We start from the raw sequence: 20,884 nt of genomic DNA, 5'->3' as shown, positions 1-20,884 counted from the left end.
ATTTGGGCCACACCCACTGCACACTCCCACCCCTGTTGCTCCTCGTCCCATCTAATTAAAGAACAAGTAAGTAATGAAACGCATACTGAAGTTTGAGACAGTGCATTAATAATAGTACGCAAATGGAGTTTTTCTGTATTGTAACTTTTATCAGGGAGTTCCATCTTTGCACAGTGCCCTGGACATCGGCTTTATAAGCTAACATATCCTTACATATACGCCTAAGTTGTTATTCAATTGGTTAATCGTATAGGTTTACATTAGAATGATAAGTCAACTCACCATTGCAAAATAGCATTGAAACCTGTGACAATTTCTACTGCCTTTGGTAACTTTGGTTTAGACTCAAACTTAATTTAAGCAGATCTTAAATAGTGTAGATTTCCTTAATTTCTCTATTCCAGTGTGATTTAAATGGGTTGATTAAACTCAATTTAAAATAAATTTCATATTTTGCGCCTTTAGTTGAAATCATCCTTTAAAATCTCCTTGGTTACAGAAACATAAAACCATGTGCACTTACATCTGGAAGAGAAAACGTTTTACTTTCATTCCAAATTCCTTCAGTTTTTTGCCTGCCTTTTCTTTTCTGCTAGGTTTCTTTTTGGGCTTCCGAGAAGAATGTTCTTTCTCTGAAAGGATAATATTTCTTAATAAAGCATTTCACCTTATAGCATACTTCAGAAGTTCTTAAATTACTTCAAGCTCCTTAATTGCAATTCCATGTCACAGCCTGATGAACTCTTTTGCAATAAAGAGAGTTTACTTCCATTCATGGGTCAAGTTATGATATTATTTTATGTAGGCCATACAGGAAAATCCCAAATATATTGCTATATACATGATATTCTGGATTTAACTGCACAGCATAAGTCTTTAAACAAAATCAAAATATTCCATATTAGACTTATGTACTGAGTGGTTCATTATATATGAATCATAGAAAATTAATGCACAGGTTGTGACAAGAGATGTGTGATTTATATGTATATTCATATCATTTTTGGAGTTTGAATGTCAAAATAGTGGCATATGACTTCAGTTACTTTTTCTTAATAAAGAAAAGGTCAGAGACTCCTTCCAGATCAGTGACCTAATCCAGTATATGTCAGAGAGCAGGTGACTATGAACAAATGTTGATGTTTTTACTGCAGGGTTTACAACAGGTAGAGTACACAGAGAAGACCATCAACTTGTTTTCAGTTCAGAACAAGGATGGATTTGAGTTTAGAAGACTTTGAGATTGGAAGTGTTTAAGGCAGCTCAGCAGAGACTTGACTGGAGTCAGAAGAAAATCTAGCTTTCTCTCCTTAGAGATGCATAGGACAGTTCACGAAAAGCACAATCACCTCAGCAGGAATGTTGCACTTGTCTAATTTCCAAACTAGAAGAGTTTGGTTAGAAATCTGCAGGTTATTAGAACTGAGAAAGCTTAGGCTGTCAGAATTGTTGAAGAGTTCATGTTAGCAGATTTGGAAAAGATTCACTGAATTGTCTCCGCAGTCCATGGCAAAGAAATTAGTAGGAGTCATTTAAGTGAAATTTGAAAGGAGTTGAGCGATAGAGTGTACATCCTCTAGATTTGAATCTTTGTAAATTAATGATTTTGGTAAATAAGTTGAAAACTTTGTTTTATTGTGTGTTTTAAGATGGTCCTGTGCTCTATACTTTTGTAGCTTGGCTTTTATTTATTACTTCTTTTGTGTTATAAACTTCTGTTCTATTGTTAAAGAAACTCTGCACCCTCATGTGACTATGTTTCAGTGACTGACCACTGTATTAACAAAAACTAAAAACAAATCAGATTTCATTCTGGCATCTGATATGCACAGTAACTCCATCAGCTGTAATCATAACAAGTTACAGTAAGCTATTAGGAAAGCAACTGTATGGGAAGCTTTGGTTATAAAGGATTTGCTGTACAAAAACAAAGGAATCTATAAGGTATTGAGGTGTCATGCCTGCAAATCTATGTATGGTTTTGTTCTCCATACTTAAGGAAGGACATAAGTGATCTAGAGGAAGTGCAGTGACTTCTGAGTGAGGGACTTGACATAAGAGCTGTGATTTAATAGATTAGTCGACATTTTCTGGAGTTTAGCAGAAGTGATCAAACTGAAATACATAAAATTCTTAAGCAGCTTGACAAGTTTGATGCGAGGGAACATTTTTCTGCCACTGAGGAATCTTGAACTGAGTCACTGGATAAGAGGTCAGCAATTTACAACTGTGGTTCAGCGAGGCAGTGTTTTTTAAATAAGAACATAAGAACTAGGAGCAAGAGTAGGCCATCTGGCCCATGGAGCCTGCTCCCCTATTCAATAAGATCATGGCTGATCCTTTTCTAGACTCAGCTCCACTTACCCACCTGCTCACCATAACTCTTAATTTCTTGACAGTTCAAAAATCTATCTATCTATCTTTGGCTTAAAAATCTTTAACAAGGTAGCCTCAACTGCTTTACTCGGCAGGGAATTCTACAGATTCACAACCCTTTGGGAGAAGAAGTTCCTCCTCAACTCAGTCCTACATCTGCTAACTCAGTTCTAAATTCTTCAAACAGTTGTGAATCTTTGCAATTCTCCATCCTAGAGAACTGTGCTTGCTCAGTTGCTGAGTATACTCAAGACAGATTAATAGATTCTTGGCTCAAAGTTTGTGAGAAGATTCGTAGCTCGGGTGCTCGTTGTTGTGGTTCTATTCGCCGAGCTGGGAATTTGTGTTGCAGAAGTTTCGTCCCCTGTCTAGGTGACATCCTCAGTGCTTGGGAGCCTCTTGTGAAATGCTTCTGTGATCTTTCCTCCAGCATTTATAGTGGTTTGAATCTGCCGCTTCCGGTTGTCAGTTCCAGCTGTCCGTTGCAGTGGCCGGTATATTGGGTCCAGATCGATGTGCTTATTGATTGAATCTGTGGATGAGTGCCATGCCTCTAGGAATTCCTAGAGAGCAGAGAACAGCCAGGAAATTCCTAGAGGCATGGCACTCATCCACAGATTCAATCAATAAGCACATCGATCTGGACCCAATATACCGGCCACTGCAGCGGACAGCTGGAACTGACAACCGGAAGCGGCAGATTCAAACCACTACAAATGCTGGAGGAAAGATCACAGAAGCGCTTCACAGGAGGCTCCCAAGTACTGAGGATGTCACCTAGACAGGGGACGAAACGTCTGCAACACAAATTCCCAGCTCAGCGAACAGAACCACAACAGATTCTTGGTTATTAATAAAATTAAAGAATATGATGATATAGTGGGAAGGAGATGTTCAGCTAGAAGATCAACCATGAAATGTTGAAATGTGGAGCAGGTTCACAGCACCCAACATCTTATCCAATTTCCATTTCTCATGCACTCAAGTTGTCTTTGTGTTTGTTATTGCCTTCATTGTGGTGCAATTGCCTAAAACTCTCCCTTGCACATTGATTTGGACTGCAATTAAAATATTTATATTTTTGTCTAGTGAGAAAGATGGGAATTCTAAAACTGATGTAGACATCTAGCAACAAATCACACAAGATGGATACCAATGATCATGACAAAATTATAGTGTGCTCTGCTGAATTTGAGAGCCAGTGGTGGTTGTGAGAGAAGATGGGGGTTGGGGGACTGATGGTGGCAGTTGGGCTGGTGGTGGTGGGGGGGGGGGGTGAGTTGGAGAATAAGTGAGAGTAACATCAGATGGCTTTCCAATTCATTCCACATGCCAGCAGCTTGAGAACATTCCCAGCAGTGGGTAGAACCTGATTGATTCTCTCCCCCACCCCCCACCCCCACCCCTCAAAAAAGCATGGAGCCAACTCTGATGTTTAAAATCCCAAACAGGGCAGATTATGTGGCTTCATCACACAATGGTTTGGCCTCAACTGGAGTATTGGAACAACTGGAAAAGTGCACATTTTAAGAAAAATGTGGAGAGAGTTTAATCTGGAGGCAGTTTAAATTGGAGACAGTTTAGCATTAGGTTTGCTAGAATGACTCATGGATAACACTCTTCCATTCTTTGAAAACACTTGGATACTGAAATGTTCGCAGTATCCATGGAACTGTAAGAATGCATGTTTTCAGAATGGAAAGGAATGAAAGTGAGCAAATTCTTTCAAATATTTAAGAAGCAAAGTAAATTAGCAGAAGTCCAAGGCAAAAATGAGGGGAAATAATTTGTATTGGTTTAGTGTAACTCAGTGATTTGGCATGTGGATTAAAATGTTTGAAACATCAACATCTGAATTAGCTCAGATATATGCAAATTTCAGAGATTAAAATAGGAGTTTATTACATTTGTTTTAAGGAATATTCTCAAGTCTGGCAACACTGTTTCTAAAACCTTCTAACCTTTGGTTTGTTTTCTCCTCCTAAAACGAAATCTGCTCTTTTTTACTTCCTGTGTTGGTTCTAGGTCAGAAACATGGTCATCTGCAGCTGGGTCCTGGTTTGCATCCTGTGATTCTTTGATGGCCTCCTTTTCTTTCACAATGTCCTTTTTCTTTTGAACTTCCTGATCATCCCATAGTCCATACCGCTGAAGATAGAATGGTGGAAAATTACAGCATTTGTAAGTGTGGGGTGGGGGAAACAAATCAGTGCTTTCGCTGTGTTACTATTTATTTATAAATAGATACATAATGCAATCCAGAATAACTTTGAGTGAGGTTTTACTGCATCTTGATGAAATACGGCAAGAATCAGATCATCTTGACCTGTCTGCACGGGAGCAAGGTCTACAATGGAGCAGCAGACTGACATTAAACCTGAAGGTTTTATGTACATCAGACTGGTGAGGTGCAGTCTCGTGCTGGACTTCCCCCAGGTAAGGAATACCTCTTTTATATTTAGTTCATAGGCCGTGGAAGGCACTGACAACACCACCAGTTATAATTGCCCTTAGAGGAGGTGAGCTGTCAGTGTGGTGTAAGTACAGCCACAGTAGGTTTCTGGTAGAGGATTTCAATTACAATTCAGAGATCATCTCGGTAAGTTGAATGGATGGAAATGGTGGGGACTCACTCCTCAATCAGAGGTAGGTTTCCTGTCATGTTTGGGAAAGGTGAGTGCTTGCTAAAGGACGTACAACGGAAGAAGAGGGTTGCGAGCGAGAAAGGGATTTAATGGCAAAGTTGCAAGGATTGGTTGGGGGAGCTAAAAGGGAAGGAAACAGGGAAGGCACAAAGATGATAAAACAGTTTTAAATGAGTCAAAGAAATACTCAGCTAACTGGGATCCAAGAAAACATTAAGTCAGTGAGGTAATGAATTCTTGCAAATGAATGTAGAATGCATAGTTTAGGACTGACAAAGTTGAGGAGCTATAATTCCTGGAAAAAATATGATGGGTTCTATTGCAATGAACATTCTTAAATTAGTAACCATTAAATTAATTATTAAAATATTGTTACAATTAAATTAATTAAATATCAATTATTAAAATTAATTCTGAGATTCAGTAAATAGATTTCTAACTACCTGATGAGAACAAAAAGCTTTGTGTACAGGCAATGAAAGTAGTGAGCTCAGCAGTCTTCAGAAGGTGGGTGCAGGCTGGTGGTTTTTTGTCTGGAGAAGTGTATGTTAATTAAATTGATAAATAAAAACTTGTTAACTTATACCTGTTGTGTTGTACCAATTTAATTCCTAGGTGGTGTCTCGAAATTGATGTTTTTCTCGTATGTTATGGTTTTAAGTTTAATGGAGAGTTGATAATTATCAAGACTATTGATGAATTATTCCAATTCTGCTTCTGGTTGAGTCAGAATACAAGTCAACAAGTGTACAGAAGATATTGTTACAATGTGACAACCTCACCTACCAGTGGAATGAGAAACTTCCCTTAGAAATCAAAATAATAGTAGTAGTTCAAAAAATCCCAAGAGGGCTCCTCAGGAAAGAAAAAGAATTCTGATCCCTGATGGAGTTCAAAAAAGCAGATAGAAAATGTGGCAAGTTATCACTGAGCCCTGATTTTACTTTTGCTCATTCACGTGAGAGAAAGATCTAAATATTTTAAAGCTGATCGAGGGGCCGGTGAGGAGCTTCTGCTTATGCCACATAACCCAAACATTCTCCAAATTGAAACAGGAGCTCAATTTTGAAAAATGTAGACCTATCCTAAAGACTATTTCAGTCTATTGCAAATGGTCTTAACACATTGTTCCTTTCCTGCCTATAAATTCATTCTCATTTGTCACTGGAAAAATATTGTAAACCAGGCTAAGATTTTGAAAAGCACCTTTGTGTATGTTATTAGTAGTTGCTAATTCACTAAACAAATGATTGTATTATCAACACTATTGAAAGTTATAGTATGTAACCTTTAGTAGTGACTGATGGAACAAAAGTGCTAGCAGCTGAATCAGATCATATTTAACATAACCATCAGTCTTCTCCAAACCGAGAATACGTGGAGGGAAGAATGGCTTGTCTTCATTCAATGAAATGATGTAGGAGCTGTTCCAAGGGAAGAACCCAAATTGGAAGAAGTATTTAATGACCACCATCACCTGCAAAGTGAAATGAAAGCAGGTTACACCTGAACTTGCATTAAAATGCTTAAACTTAAGAACACTGAATATTATGCAGGAAAATATCATAGCCATGATAACAATTAATGCCTACATTGATCTTCATAGTGAACATTTCAGGTAATGACAGTAAGTAAAACAAATCAGAGTACAACAAGCTCAAGGGTTTCAAATAAGACTTCAATACAAATACCTTATACCCAATTAATTGTCTCTGATTAAAAGTCACTGTTGCAATTCTAGGGAACTGTAGCAGACAACGCGTAATTAGCAAGATTCCAAAAACAACCATGGTCTAAATGAACTTATTATCTATTTTTCACAGCTGGCTGATGGATAAATATTGCTCAGAATCCCAGCTTCCTAACTCAAGAATGAAGGTGGCTTGCTATGACTGAGGCAAGACTGGTCCTTAATGTGTGAATTACAGTGTTATAATGGATTGTATTGAAACATAGTTCCTTTTTGTCCAACTCCATTTGTCACATGTATACACTTTATATTAACACACAGGAAAGCTGATAAGATCATAAGTATTATGCAGGGAATTACAACAATTTTTCAACTACATAAAGCATAAAAAATGTAAATGTGTATAATGAGCAATATGCGATATCTCTTCAGCTCACCTCAGTGTAGATGATTGCTGTCATCCAAAATCGTTTGCTGGGCCGAGGAATTGAAAGCATTGCCCAGAGGAACATCAGAATGGGAAGAAAGAGTGTGATTACAGAGGCAGAGATCATATTGTTCAAGATAATGATGAAGTAGCAGGTCAACTCTGAATAAGCAGCAATGACATTATACACAGCAAATACCAGTTTCAAAAATCGGTTGTGGGATTGATAAAACTTCTTCGATCCCTCCAATTCTTCAATGGAAGAATGGCTTAAAAAGATAAAAACAAAAACATTAATCTTAAAATGTTACACCTGATGAATAATGTTTTTGCCACCTTTTATTCCTTGAAAATATCAAAATGCACATTCCTCTAACAATCTGCTTCTTGTCCCATTTATTTTGAGTATTGTATAGTAATTTTTGACCCCCATACTGTGGTGCACTACATCAATCACTCTTCTTGAGATCTTTGCTTGAAGGAGGACCTTGATGATTATTTGCAAAGTGCCGTGACTTTTTATCCCAGTTGGGGCACAAAGGCAGGTCCATGTTTGCCGCAACTGGAATAGGAATCAAACCTTGTGCTTTTGGCCTTAATCTGATCCACATAGTAGCCATCGAACCATCTCAGCTATTAAGCCTTCCCATATCAATCAGTGCACATAAAGAAATGGTCATAGAGTTTAACAGCTGGGAAAGAAATAAAGTTCCACATGGTAGACTGGTTAGGAAAGTTAGATCACATGGGATCCAGGGAGAGTAAGCCAATTGGAAACTAAATTGGATTGATGGTAGGAGACAGAGGGTGATGGTAGAGGGTTATCTTTTGGACTGGAAGCCTGTGACCAGTGGTGTGCTGCAAGGATTGGTGCTGGGTCCACTGTTGCCAGTTATATAAACAGTTTGAATGAGAATATAGGAAGCATGGTTGGTAAGTTGTGGATGACACCAAAATTGGTGGTATAGTGGATAATGAAGAAGGTAGTCTAAGAGCACAATGGGATCTTGATCAGCTGGGCCAGTGGTCTGAGGAACAGAAGATGGATTTTGATTAAGATGGGAGGTTTGTATTTTAGTAGGACAAACCAGGGCAGGACTTATACAGTTAATGATAGTGCCTTGGGGAATGTTGTCCAACAGCGAGACCTAGGGATTCAGGTACATAGTTCCTTCAGAGTGGTGGCACAGGTAAAGAGGATGGTGAAGAAAGCATTTGGCACAGTGAAAGCATCTTTCACTGGTCAGAGCATCGAGTTCAGGAGTGGGGCGTCATGTTGTGGTTGTAAAGAATGTAGAGGGGCATGGATAGAATAAATAGGCAAGGTCTTTTCCCTGGGGTGGGGGAGTTCAGAACTGGAGGGCATAGGTTTAGGGTGAGAGGGGAAAGATATAAAAGGGGCAACTTTTTCACGCAGAGGTTGGTGCATGTAGGAATGAGCTGCCAGAGGAAGTGGTGGAGGCTGGTACAATTGCAACATTTAAGAGGCATCTGGATGGATATATGATTAGGAAGGGTTTGGAGGGATATGGGCCGGGTGCTGGTAGGTGTGACTAGATTGGGTTGGGATATCTGGTCGGTATGGACGAATTGGACCGAAGGGTCTGTTTCCATGCTGTACATCTCTATGACTCTATGAAGCAACATTTGTAGTACTGAATACTATTTTGGATGCCCTGCTATAGGTAGGATGTTATAAAGTTGGAGAGAATGCAGAAAATATGTACAAGGATGTTACTGGTACTGGAGGATTTGAGTTATAAAGGAGCATCTGGGTAGGCTGGGACTTTCATCCCTGGAGCATTTGAAGTTGAGGGGTGACCTTGTAGAGCTTTGTAAAGTCATGAAAGGCATTCATAAGGTGAATAGCCAAGATATTTTCCCTAGGGTCAGGGAGTTCAAAACTAGAGGCCATGGGTTTAAGGTAGGGGGAAAATTTAAAAGGGACCTGAGGGGCAAATTTTTCCACACAGAGGGTGGTGCATATATGGAAAGAACTGCCAGAGGAAGTGGTAGAGATTAGTAAAGTCACAACATTTAAAAGATATTTGGACAGATACATGTAAGGAAAGGTTTTGAGGGATATGAGCCAAGCACAGGCATAGGGGAAGAGTTTAGTTTGGGAAACCTGGTTGACCTGGATGAGTTGGACTGAAGGGCCTGTTTCCATGTTATATGAATGTGTCTATCCATGCTGGTCATTAAGCACCTATCTGTTCTAATCCCATTTTCCAGCACTTGGCCCATAGCCTTGAATGCCTTTGTGTATCAAGTATTCATCGAAATACTTCCTAAATGTTGTAATGGTTCCCATTCTACCACATTCTTTGGCAGTGAGTTCCAGATTTCCACCAACCTCTGGGTGAAAAACATTTTTCTTAAGTCCCCTCTAAAGTTTCTGCACCTTACCTTAAATTTGTGTCTCCTATTTGTTTACTCCTTTACTAAAGTGAAAAATGTCTTCCTATGTATGCCCCTCACAACTTTATTGATGTCCATCAGATTTCTGATCTCCAAGATAAACGACCTCACCCTATTTAGCCTCTCTTCATAACTGATTCATTCTAGTCCAGGCAACATCCTGGTAAATCTTCTCTGCACACAGTTCTCCAGTTGTGGCCTAACTAACATTTTATATGTCCCCATCATAAACATTTCGCATGTGTATTCAATGTCTTGACCAATAAAAACAAATATTCCATATACCTTCTTAACCATCTTAGTTAACTTTCCTGCTGCCATCAAGGATCAAAAGGCATGGATATTAAAGTCCTACTGTACTTCTTACAGTCCTATAATTCATTGTATATTCCCTTGCCTCCTTGGTCCTCCCAAAATATATCACCTCACACCTTTCAGGATTAAATTTCATTTACCAAGGTTATGCCAATCTATATCACCCTGTAGTCTAAAGCTTTGCTCCCTGCTGTTTACCACAACACAAATTTTGGTGTAAACTGCAAACTTAATGATCAAATCATCGATGCTCATGCCTAGATTATTAATGTACACTACAAACAGCAAATGACCCAACACTGAACCGGACACAGCTTCCAATCGCAAAAACACTCATTGACCATCACTCTCTGTCTCTTGCCACTAAACCAGTATTGCCAAATAGAACCATTTCCATTTTGAGTTAACTGTTGTTAACACCAGCATTTATTTTCAATTGCAATACCCTGTGTATTTCTTATAACAAGATAATTATGCCAAGTTAAAGCACATTTTCAATACATTTCTATGAACAATGCAAAAATGATCTCAGGAACTGCAAAGAAACAAAGAAGAACAAAACAAAAAACAACATGGCACAGGAACAGACCCTTTGGTCCTCCAAGCCTGTGCCCTTCCATGCTAAAACTGTCTTCACTTACAGGATCTGTATTTCTCTATTCCCTGCATTTTCAAGTATTCTTCCTAGCATTTCTTGAATGCTGATATTGTGTCTGTTTCCACCACCAAACCAGGCAGCACGTTCCAGGCACTTAGTACCCTTTGTGCAAAAAACTTATTTGCACATCTCTTCTAAACCGTGACCCTCCCATCTTGAACCTGTGTCCCCTACTAATTGACCCCTCTGTTCTTGGAAAAGCCTCATACTATCCTCTCTATCTATTCCGTTCACAATCATATAAACTTCTATCAGATCATCCCTCAACCTCCTGCATCCCAGCAAAAACCTGCTCACTCTATACAACATTTCTTCATAGCTAAAATCCCCCATACCAGGCAATGTCTTGGTAAAACATTTCTGTACTCTCTCCAAAGCATCCACATCCTTCTGGTAGCGTGGTGACCAGGACTGTATACAATATTCCAAATGTGGCCTAACTAGAGTTTTATAAAGCTGTAGCATAACTTGCTTATCCTTATACTCAGTGCCCCTTTCAATGAAAGCAAGCATGCCATAGGCCTTGTTTACTACCTTATCTACCTGCACTGCTTCCTTCAATGATGTGTGGACCAGCACACACAAACCCCTCTGCATATTAGTACTCCTAAGGGTTCTCATTCACTGTATAATTGTCACCTGTACTTGACTTCCAAAAATGCATCACCACACATTTGTCTGGATTTTAAAAATCCATCTACCATTTTTCTGCCTATGCCTCCAACTGATCTATATCTGGTTGTATCTTATGACAATCCTCCTCATTATCCACAACTCCACCAATCTTTATATCATACCAATCAGACCAGCAACATTTTACTCCAAATCATTTTTGTAGACCATGAACAGCAGAGGTCCCAGCACTAATCCCTGTGGAACACCACTACTCACAGACCTCTATTCAGAAAAGCATCCTCCCACAGCTACCCTCAATCTCTTATGACTAAACCAGTTCTATATCCATCTTGCCAGCTCACCCTGATACCATATAACTTTATCTTTTGTACATCACACCTCTGAAAGAGTATTATTTAACTCAATTGCTTAACAAGGATATCTTTTATTGCAGATGTTTGTTAAGGTAGGGAAAAAGTACAAATAGTTTGGATGTTGCTAAAATGAGTACACATATAGGGGCTATGAGGTAGTAATTCCCATTAACAGAATTGTATGATTAGTCCAATAAGACATTCTACCTCCCACACAATTGAGTAACAGCATGTGCCAATTTCAGTGTCATACCAATGTGATAACAGGTACATAGGCTGAACAAATCAAAAAATATATTCCATAAGACCATAAGTCCATAAGATATAGGAGCAAGACTAGGCCATTTGGCCCATCAAGCCTACTTTGTCATTCAATTATGGCTGACATGTTTCTCAGCACCATTCTCCTGCCTTTTCCTTGTTACCCTTGATCTCCGTAGTAATCTGTCTTTCCTAAATACATTCCATAACTTGGCCTCCACAGCCCTCTGTGGCAATGAGTTCCACAGATTAACCACCCTCTGGCTGAAGAAAATCTTCCTAAACTCAATTCTAAAGGGTTTTTACTTCACTCTGAGGCTGTGCCCTGGGTCCTAATCACTCCTACTAGCGGAAAGACCTTCTCCACATCCACTCTTTTTAGACCTCTCAGTATTCTGTAAGTTTTAATCAGATACCTCCTCATCCTTCTAAACTCTTCCGTCAGTAACCTGGAATAGGTAAAGTACACACTCAACACAGCCCATGTTTACAAAACCCAAAACAAAATGTCCACCATTAGATATCATTTTGTATTTAGGGAACACTTGCTGACAATCTTAAACGTGTAAAGAACAACTCTAGGGAGCAATTTAGGAACATCAGTTGAGATTTGAACGTGGATCATCAGACTTTCTAAAAGCAATATGCATTCAGACACAGGGACCCGTTCTCTGCAAACAAACCTTGTAACCTTTTTTGAATTTCCTGGAAGTTGAGGGAGCCTTAAGTTTTCATTGCTTTTTCCATGCTCATGCTTAGCCATTTTGGATCAACCTGCCAATCAATCATCGGTCTTTAATCTGGTCCTATAAATTGGTATGATTATTTGAAATTTGTCACTCTTGCATTTATCCTGAATGAGTGTATGATGAAAAGATTTGGCAACCTTTCAACAAATAATTTGGATCTTTGTGAAACTGCAGTTCTTAAAGGAAGTATGTTAATCGCTTTGAGTCAGGGTAATATTCCAAGTTAAAGTAGTATATCCAACAATTTATTGAAATTGACTCAGGTTTGACCACAGATATATGTGGCCTGTTTGGTACATTGCCTCTTTTTATGAGTTAATTTTGTACCTGCTTGCAAGCAGTTCACTCGCTGTTCTGGTACGAGGAATGGGCTGAAATGATTGCTCCTCTGACTCTGTGTCAAACTTGGCTGTTTCTAGTGAATCCACAGTCAAGTTTTCTTCCTTGATGTTAGATTTTGTGCTGCAATCAGGAACCAGTTCCTGGGACTCCCCTTCCTCATGGATCATCAGGGATGATTCTTGCTCTTCAGAACTACTGCATTAAGAAAATTGTCATCATGAAATTGGACTGAAAACTTCTTCTTAACATTTCATTAAAGGTTTGTTTCCGGATGCAGCACTAGCCTGTGCCCTCTATTGGCATCCAGTGCCTCTATACCTTAATCCCCTACCAAGTAGGAATTTTCAAGGGAGATAATTTGGCTGATCTTCTCTTTCTTCCTTGAATGAAGGGCCAATAATCCACAACCACCATTTACCTCCTCCGTCTCCATGTGGCTGAACGTGTTCTCATCAGTGAACAAGGTCTACCCTAATTGCACTCACTTCCACAAATTTAAATTTGTCACTATTGGAACCTCCTTGGGCCTCTGCTTGCCTTTCTGTGGGAAACATGGAACACTTTGTCCCAGGAAAAAAACAAAACAGGAAATTGGAAATCAAACAGTAACTGCAGAAATGGCCACCAGCTCTGAGGAGAGGGAAAAATCAGTGAACCTTCTATCCCTGGTATTAAGCAGCCTAAAGTGGCAATGTTGTTAAGGGGCCAATTGGTCCCTTTCATAGGATGTTACTCCAATTTGGGATATTTCCAACTGGGGACAGAATAACATTCATTGCCCGAAACGTCGATTTTCCTGTTCCTCGAATGCTGCCTGACCTGCTGTGCTTTTCCAGCACCACTTTGATCTAAACTCTGGTTTCCAACATCTGCAGTCCTCACTTTTGCCTACATAAATTGTTAACCACTGGCAAAAATTTGACAATTTCTTCTCTGAACCCATTAAAAAAATCTCTTGGGCAGAAACAAAGGAGAGATTTTAAAACAGTGCCCCCCATTATTATTCAATATGCCCCTTGATTTTATCCGCACAGATGTTGCTACTGTTCTGAGAGTCTCAAATGAGCAAGCATGGACTTTTCTGTAAGAGTTATGAAACGTTCCTTTTCATTTCCTTTTCTAGTCTATGACCTGATTGATGCATTGCACTGACTTACTAGGATTGCCACATAGCAAGTGAGTGTGTATTTTAAAGGGGTCACTTCCTGTACATGGGCTGCTCATCTCTTGCACAATAAACTCTGGATTGTTGCCTTTTAAAAAAAAAAGAACTGAGGGAGAAAAACAGGAACAACAGATTTGTTAACTTGACATTAGTAGAGAAAAAGCTAGTGATCCGATATAAATGACATAATAGCTGGGACACTTTAGAAAACAATGGTAGGATTGGGCAGTGTCAATGTGGATTTATGGAAGGGAAATCAAGTTTTTTTTAAACCTGTTAGGGTTGTTTTGAAGATGCAACTAGCAAACAATTTAAGTCAGAACAAGAACAAGACAGATGGAATATAATTTGAAAAATTGTATGGTAAAAACTTTCATATGATATTACTCCCACTTGGGACATTTAGAACTGGGACAGAATCTCACAATAAAGGGAAGGATACATAGGAATGTGATGGGAAGAAATTTCTTCACTCAGAGTGTGGTGAATCTGAAATTTTCCACTGCAAATGGCTGAGGAGAGTCAGTCATTGGGGATATACAATTCAGAAATTGTCAGATTGCCAGTTATTAAAGATATCAAGGGATACAGAGATAGACAGGAAGATGGCAGTGAGGTGGGTGATCAGCATGTTGAATGGCAGATTGTGTTAAAGGGGCTGAATGGCCTACTCCTGTTCCACTTGCTTTGCAATTATGCAAATCAGGTTCCAGTGATGTAGTCGAGGACTCTACATAATCCCTTAAGAGATCTTCATACCTTGACCCATTTCTTTGTCTTCCCAACTGTTTTTCTCTCTCTCTCTGGGCACCATACCCACCTATCATATAGACCCTTCACACCCTCAAACCCCATTCCAGCATGCATACCAATGTCATATCTTCAGTATATACACTAATCTTTCCCAGCTACAATCAGTTCTGAAGAAGGGTCACTGGACACAAATTATTAATTCTGCTTTCTCTCCACAGATGCTACCAGAGCTGTTAAGTTTCACCAGCGATTTCTGCTTTTGTTTCTGATATTTAGCATCAATAGTTCCTTGTTTTTTTTCCCCCATCATATCCAACTGGCTCTGTCACATCCATTGAGAAGAGGAACATGTGTTTTAAGAGATCTGAAGGATCTTCTTTGTGAACTAGAAGTTGGAACTCCTCTAACATGTGCCTTACTGCCAAGGATTGTTCAACTGGGTCCTTGATCATAACCTCTTGTTATCCAATATCAGATTCCCGCACAGTAAAGCCAAGGAGTGAAAATCCTCAAGGCTTCATACTTCAGAGGACTAGAGAGAGCTTTCTATTCACCTCAGCCCTGGCCAGGCAAATGCCACCTAATTTCTCCATACTTCATGTAAGTGTAAATCAACACTACAAGAACCCAAATTACATGCCTAATAATATGTATTTATGCACCTGCCTTGATGTATTGGTGAGCTGTGGACCATCCCCATCTGTTGATTGTTCAGGCCTGTTATTCTGCAACAGTGTTTCATTACTCTGCTCTTGTGTTTCATAAAGACCCTCCAGATATTCTTGTACTTCCTCACCCTGAAAAGGTGATGAAAATTGATGATAAAAATAAACAAGTACTGTGTTCTTCAGCAGTTATGAAACTTTCCAAACCCACATTCAATATATATGCGTTAAAATTTATGTACAGTAAGGAGAAAAGTCTTGCCCAAGTTATGCTAAAATCTATTTTTCAACATTCTGTGTGAAAATAACATTTATGGAGTACAATATTGAAATTTAAGTTCAATGGCAACATTCAATTCTGATCTACAACAGCAGAGGGCTTTTCAAGGTTTTCAATAAATCACCATAAAGCAGTTCAAGGGACACACAGAAAGGGCATGTGGAACGCTGAATCTAGTCAAGAGCAGTTGGATAGTTCTGGTTAGGGATACGGTTAGGAAGTAGTTTTAGGAGTTGATAGGTAGCTATGAGGTTAGAGTTAGTAATCGCAAGTCATTCTGGGCAGTTGAAGCAGAAAGGCCACTATCTGCATTAAAGAAAATTGGGAAGGCATTGGAAGAAGCCTGTAACCCATTAATACTTTGATGCAGCTATCAGAGTGAGGTTTAAAAGGTCCACGAACAGTATTCGCCTCATACAATCAAGCAGGATGAGAGCTCAGGGAGAACTTAGGGACATGTCTTGCTCAGTGAAGCTGGAGTTGTGCTGGTGAATGAATACTGGAATGCAGTTTTAATGTCCATGGCAGTGCAAACCAAGAACAGGAGGTTGATCAGAACATGAGCAGTCGCTGAGGCAATCTATGACAGAATAGCTCTTCAGTGGGAGTTTCAAGGCCAGTCGGCAAAAGAGAAGAATTATAATATCTTGTGAAAATTATTGAGATTTGATGATCTACTATGTTATTAACATCTTGGGCGGGGGGGGGGGGGGGGGGGTGTTAATGAAAAATCAGTGAAGTGCATTTGCTACTCATTGTATACTGTGGGATGTTTGATCACAGTAGAGTACCCATATTTACTACTGTGTTTGTGTCTATATTATAGATTTCATTACTGTTCTAACTTACGGAGTAACTGTTGTTTGTTTAAAATCATGGAATCTCATGCTTTCTCCCCTGGATCTTACATTTTGTCTATTTTAAAAATAAAGTTCCCTGACCAGATGTAGCATAATTTGGTGATCTTGTCCAGGATCATTACATAAAGTTGGCAATTTTGTCTGGTATCATAAAGTGTAATAAAGATTGATACATTGGTTAAACTATGAAATAAACATTATTTCTTATTTATTTATTCCATGACATGCATTTCATTTTAAGACTGGCACCAATTAGGAAAGAGGGAGAGGTCTTGATGATGACTATACGACTGCATTATGTGAGAAAATGTGCTTTGAATAGATGTATTTGTATTTGTTTGGTTTTAAGACTATCTTGCAGGTAAAGAATAATGATTTATTGATGGTCTAATTCAGCTACTTACACGTGCAAGTTTCTCAGTCAATAAGTGCCGTTCAACCCACAGAACAGTAGAAGTATCGAGGTACTGCTGAGCGAGGGTGTTCAGCCACTGGGTCAGCCCATCCACCATGGCTAAGAAGAGGACCCAGAGAAATCTCAGAACATCCATTATACGCTGAACAACATTGCTCTTAGCTGAAAGACAAGAACACAGGCTGTTATTAGACTTAATGTGCCATATCAACATATTTCACAAGTGAATCATGGAGTGATACAGCACAGGAGGCCATCATTTGGTAAATCTATCCAATTAATCTCTCTGCCCTACTCCTTTCCTGTAGCCTTGAAAACATTTCCTTTCAAATGCTAACATTCACTTTTGAAAGTCGAAGAATGTGGCACTGGAAAAGCACAGCCAGTCAGGCAGCATCCGAGGAGCAGCAGAGTCAACGTTTCGATCATAAGCTCTTCATCAGGAAGTCCTCACTTTCTCCTATTTAATTATTCCCTTTTGAAAGTTGATATTGAATCTGCTTCTTTCACATTCTCTGATATGGATTCCAGATTACAACAAAACCTGCACAAACAATTGTTAGCTCATTTCTCCTCTGGCTCATTGCCAACTATTTAAAATCTGTGTCTTCTGGTTGCCAATCATTCTGCCACTGGAAACAGCTTCTACATTTTTACTCTGCCAAACTATTCCTGAGCTTGAACCATCAAATCTTCTCTCCTCCAAAGAGAATAAGCTCAGCTTCTCCAGTCTCTCAATGTTACTGAAACTCCTCCTGTTTGAAACCATTTGAGTGAATTTCCTCAGCACATATTCCAGGACCTTGACATCCTTCTGAAAGGGTAAATTCTAGAATTAGTTGCAAAACCTTAGCTGAAGCCTAATGAGAGTTTTCTATCATTTTAGCATAACTCCTTTGTTTTGATACTGTAGTTCTCTATTAATAAAGCTTTGTTTTAACAGCCTACGTATAGAACCCTGAGGGGAACACCACCCCCTGCTCATGACTCCACGCCCATTCCCCCAGCACCACACCCACTCCAGTAACAGGCTCCGCCCCCACTCCCAGCTCCACACTCACACCGGGTCCCAGCTCCCAGCCCTGCCGAGTTTTTACCATCCCTCCAGACCTCCCCCTCAGTGAGAACGATCAGTCCTCAGCAAAGGCCTCACCTTCATCTCCCTCTGCCCACGCATCAATGAATTTAATACACGCCATGACACCGAGAACATCTTCCACTGCCTCCGCCTCTGAGCTTACTTTTACAATCAGGACTCCCGCCCACCTTCCGAGGACCCCTTCGCCCACCTCCAACACACTGGCCTATTACCCGCCCACGACCACTTCATTTCCAACTGCCACCGGGACATAACCGCCTCAACCTGTCTACCCCCTCCCCCTCCCCCACTCCAACCTCTCACCCTCACAACGCACAGCCCTCCACTCCCTCTGCTCCAATCCTGACCTCACCATCAAGCCAGTGGATAAAGGAGGTGCACTGGTGGTTTGGCGCATTAACCTTTAAACCGCTGAAGCCAGATACCAACTCGAAGACACCTCCTCCTACTGCCCCCTCGACCATGACCCCACCCCCCATCATCACCCAGACCATACAGAACCTCATCACCTCAGGAGATCTCACACCCAAAGCTTCCAACCTCATAATCCGGGAACCCCGCATTGCCTGGTTTTACCTCCTTCCCAAGATCCACAAGCCTGACCACCCTGGCTGACCTATTGTCTCAGCATGCTCCTACCCCACTGAAATTATCTCTACCTACCTCGACACTGTCCTATCCCCCTAGTCCAGGGACTCCCCACATATGTTCGAGACACAACCCATGCCCTCCACCTCCTCAGACTTCCATTTCCCTGGTCCCCAACGCCTCATCTTCACCACGGATATCCAATCCTTCTACACCTCCATCTGCCATGACCAGCGCCTCCAAGCCCTCCGTTCCTTCCTCTCCCAACGTCCCCAACAGTACCCTTCCACCGACATGCTCATTCGTTTGGCCCTCGCCCTTAACAATTTCTCCTTCGAATCCTCCCACTTCCTCCAGATCAAAGGGGTAGCCATGGGCACCTGTATGGGCCCCAGCTATGCCTGTCTCTTTGTTGGCTATGTAGAACAGTTGATCTTCCGTAATTACACCGGCACCACTCCCCATCTCTTCCTCCGCTACATTGATGACTGCATTGGCGCCACCTCGTGCTCCTGCAAGGAGGTTGAGCAATTCATCAACTTCAACACATTCCACTCTGACCTTAAATTTACCTGGACCATCTCTGACACCTCCCTCCCCTTCCTGGAACTCTCCATTTCCATTAATGACGACCGACTTGACACCGACATTTTTTACAAACCCACCGACTCCCACAGCTACCTGGATTACAACTCTTCCCACCTTCCTCCTGCAAAAATGCCATCCCGTATTCCCAATTCCTCCACCTCCGCCATATCTACTCCCAGGAGAACCAGTTCCACCACAGAACACACCACATGGCCTCCTTCTTTAGAGATCGCAATTTCCCTTCCCATGTGGTTAAAGATGCCCTCCAACGCATCTTGTCCACATCCCGCACCTCCACCCTCAGACCCCACCCCTCCAACAGTAACAAGGACAGAACCCCCCTGGTGCTTACCTTCCGCCCTACCAACCTTTGCATAAACCAAATCATCCGACATCATTTCTGCCATCTCCAAACGGACCCCACCACCAGGGATACATATCCCTCCCCATCCGTTTCCGCCTTTCGCAAAGACCATTCCCTCCGTGACTACCTGGTCAGGTCCACGCCCCCCTAACAACCCACCCTCCCAACCTGGCACCTTCCCCTGCCACCGCAGGAATTGCAAAAGCTGCGCCCACACCTCCTTCCAACGCCCCAAAGGAGCCTTCCACATCCACCAAGGTTTTAGCTGCACATCCACCAATATCATTTATTGTATCCGTTGCTCCCGATGCAGTCTCCTCTACACTGTGGAGACTAGACGCCTCCTAGCAGAGTGCTTTAGGATCATCTCTGGGACACCCGCACCAATCAACCACACCACCTTGTGGCCCAACATTTCAACTCCCCCTCCCACTCAGCCAAGAACATGGAGGTTCTGGGCCTTCTTCACCGCCGCTCCCTCACTACCTGACACCTGGAGGAAGAACGCCTCATGTTCTGCCTCGGAATACTTCAACCCCAGGGCATCAATGTGGACTTCACCAGTTTCCTCATTTCCCCTTTCCCCACCTCAATCCAGCTCTAACCTTCCAGCTCAGCACTGTCCCCATGACTTGTCCTACCTGCCTATCTTCCTTTCCACCTATCCACTCTACCCTCCTCTCTGACCTATCACCTTCATCCCTACCCCCATTCACCCATTGTACTCTTTGCTACCTTCCCCCACCCTCCTCCCTGACCTATCACCTCCATCCCCACCCCCACTCACCTATTGTACTCTATGCTACTTTCTCCCCACCCCCACCCTCCTCTCATTTATCTCTCCATCCTTCAGGCACTCTGCCTCTATTCCTGATGAAGGGCTTTTACCCGAAATGTCGATATTCCTGCTCCTCGGATGCTGCCTGAACTGCTGTGCTTTTCCAGCACCACTCTCATCTAGAATCTGGTTTCCAGCATCTGCACCCCTTGTTTTTACCTAGTAATATAAAATTATGCCATATATAGCCTCTAGACAAATTTTAAAGGTTATTGTACATTAACCCAATTTCATGGATATTATGTAAACTGCAACAATGAAGAACCTTTGTGAAGTTTCTGCTTACAGGGTATTTCTTCTTCGCTCGCATCATCATCCAGAATAGAGGTTTCCTGTATTGATGCTTCTGTTCTTTCTGTTACTCCTGGAAGGTTCCAGTGAAGAGTTACACATTTG

At 41.1% G+C, this 20,884-nt stretch overlaps 1 protein-coding gene across 5 annotated transcripts in view; it reads right to left on the bottom strand.

Moving 5' to 3' along the window:
- piezo1 (piezo type mechanosensitive ion channel component 1 (Er blood group)) overlaps positions 1 to 20,884 on the bottom strand; it is a 340,271-nt gene that overhangs the window by 37,590 nt on the left and 281,797 nt on the right. For 4 of the 5 annotated variants that reach the window (XM_072596043.1, XM_072596044.1, XM_072596039.1 and 1 more), the window contains 8 exons: positions 20,775 to 20,852; positions 17,001 to 17,173; positions 15,458 to 15,588; positions 12,859 to 13,068; positions 7,149 to 7,407; positions 6,310 to 6,498; positions 4,338 to 4,524; positions 524 to 632 (listed from right to left, as the gene is read on the bottom strand). In XM_072596043.1, coding sequence (XP_072452144.1) covers positions 524 to 632; positions 4,338 to 4,524; positions 6,310 to 6,498; positions 7,149 to 7,407; positions 12,859 to 13,068; positions 15,458 to 15,588; positions 17,001 to 17,173; positions 20,775 to 20,852 — 1,336 coding nt within the window. The remainder of the gene's footprint in view (positions 1 to 523; positions 633 to 4,337; positions 4,525 to 6,309; positions 6,499 to 7,148; positions 7,408 to 12,858; positions 13,069 to 15,457; positions 15,589 to 17,000; positions 17,174 to 20,774; positions 20,853 to 20,884) is intronic. The other variant, XM_072596042.1, reaches the window with a different exon arrangement.

This window comes from Chiloscyllium punctatum, chromosome 26 (assembly GCF_047496795.1).
Source record: "Chiloscyllium punctatum isolate Juve2018m chromosome 26, sChiPun1.3, whole genome shotgun sequence".
Taxonomy (NCBI): Eukaryota; Metazoa; Chordata; class Chondrichthyes; order Orectolobiformes; family Hemiscylliidae; genus Chiloscyllium; species Chiloscyllium punctatum.
This window is presented reverse-complemented; position numbering and strand designations above follow the sequence as displayed.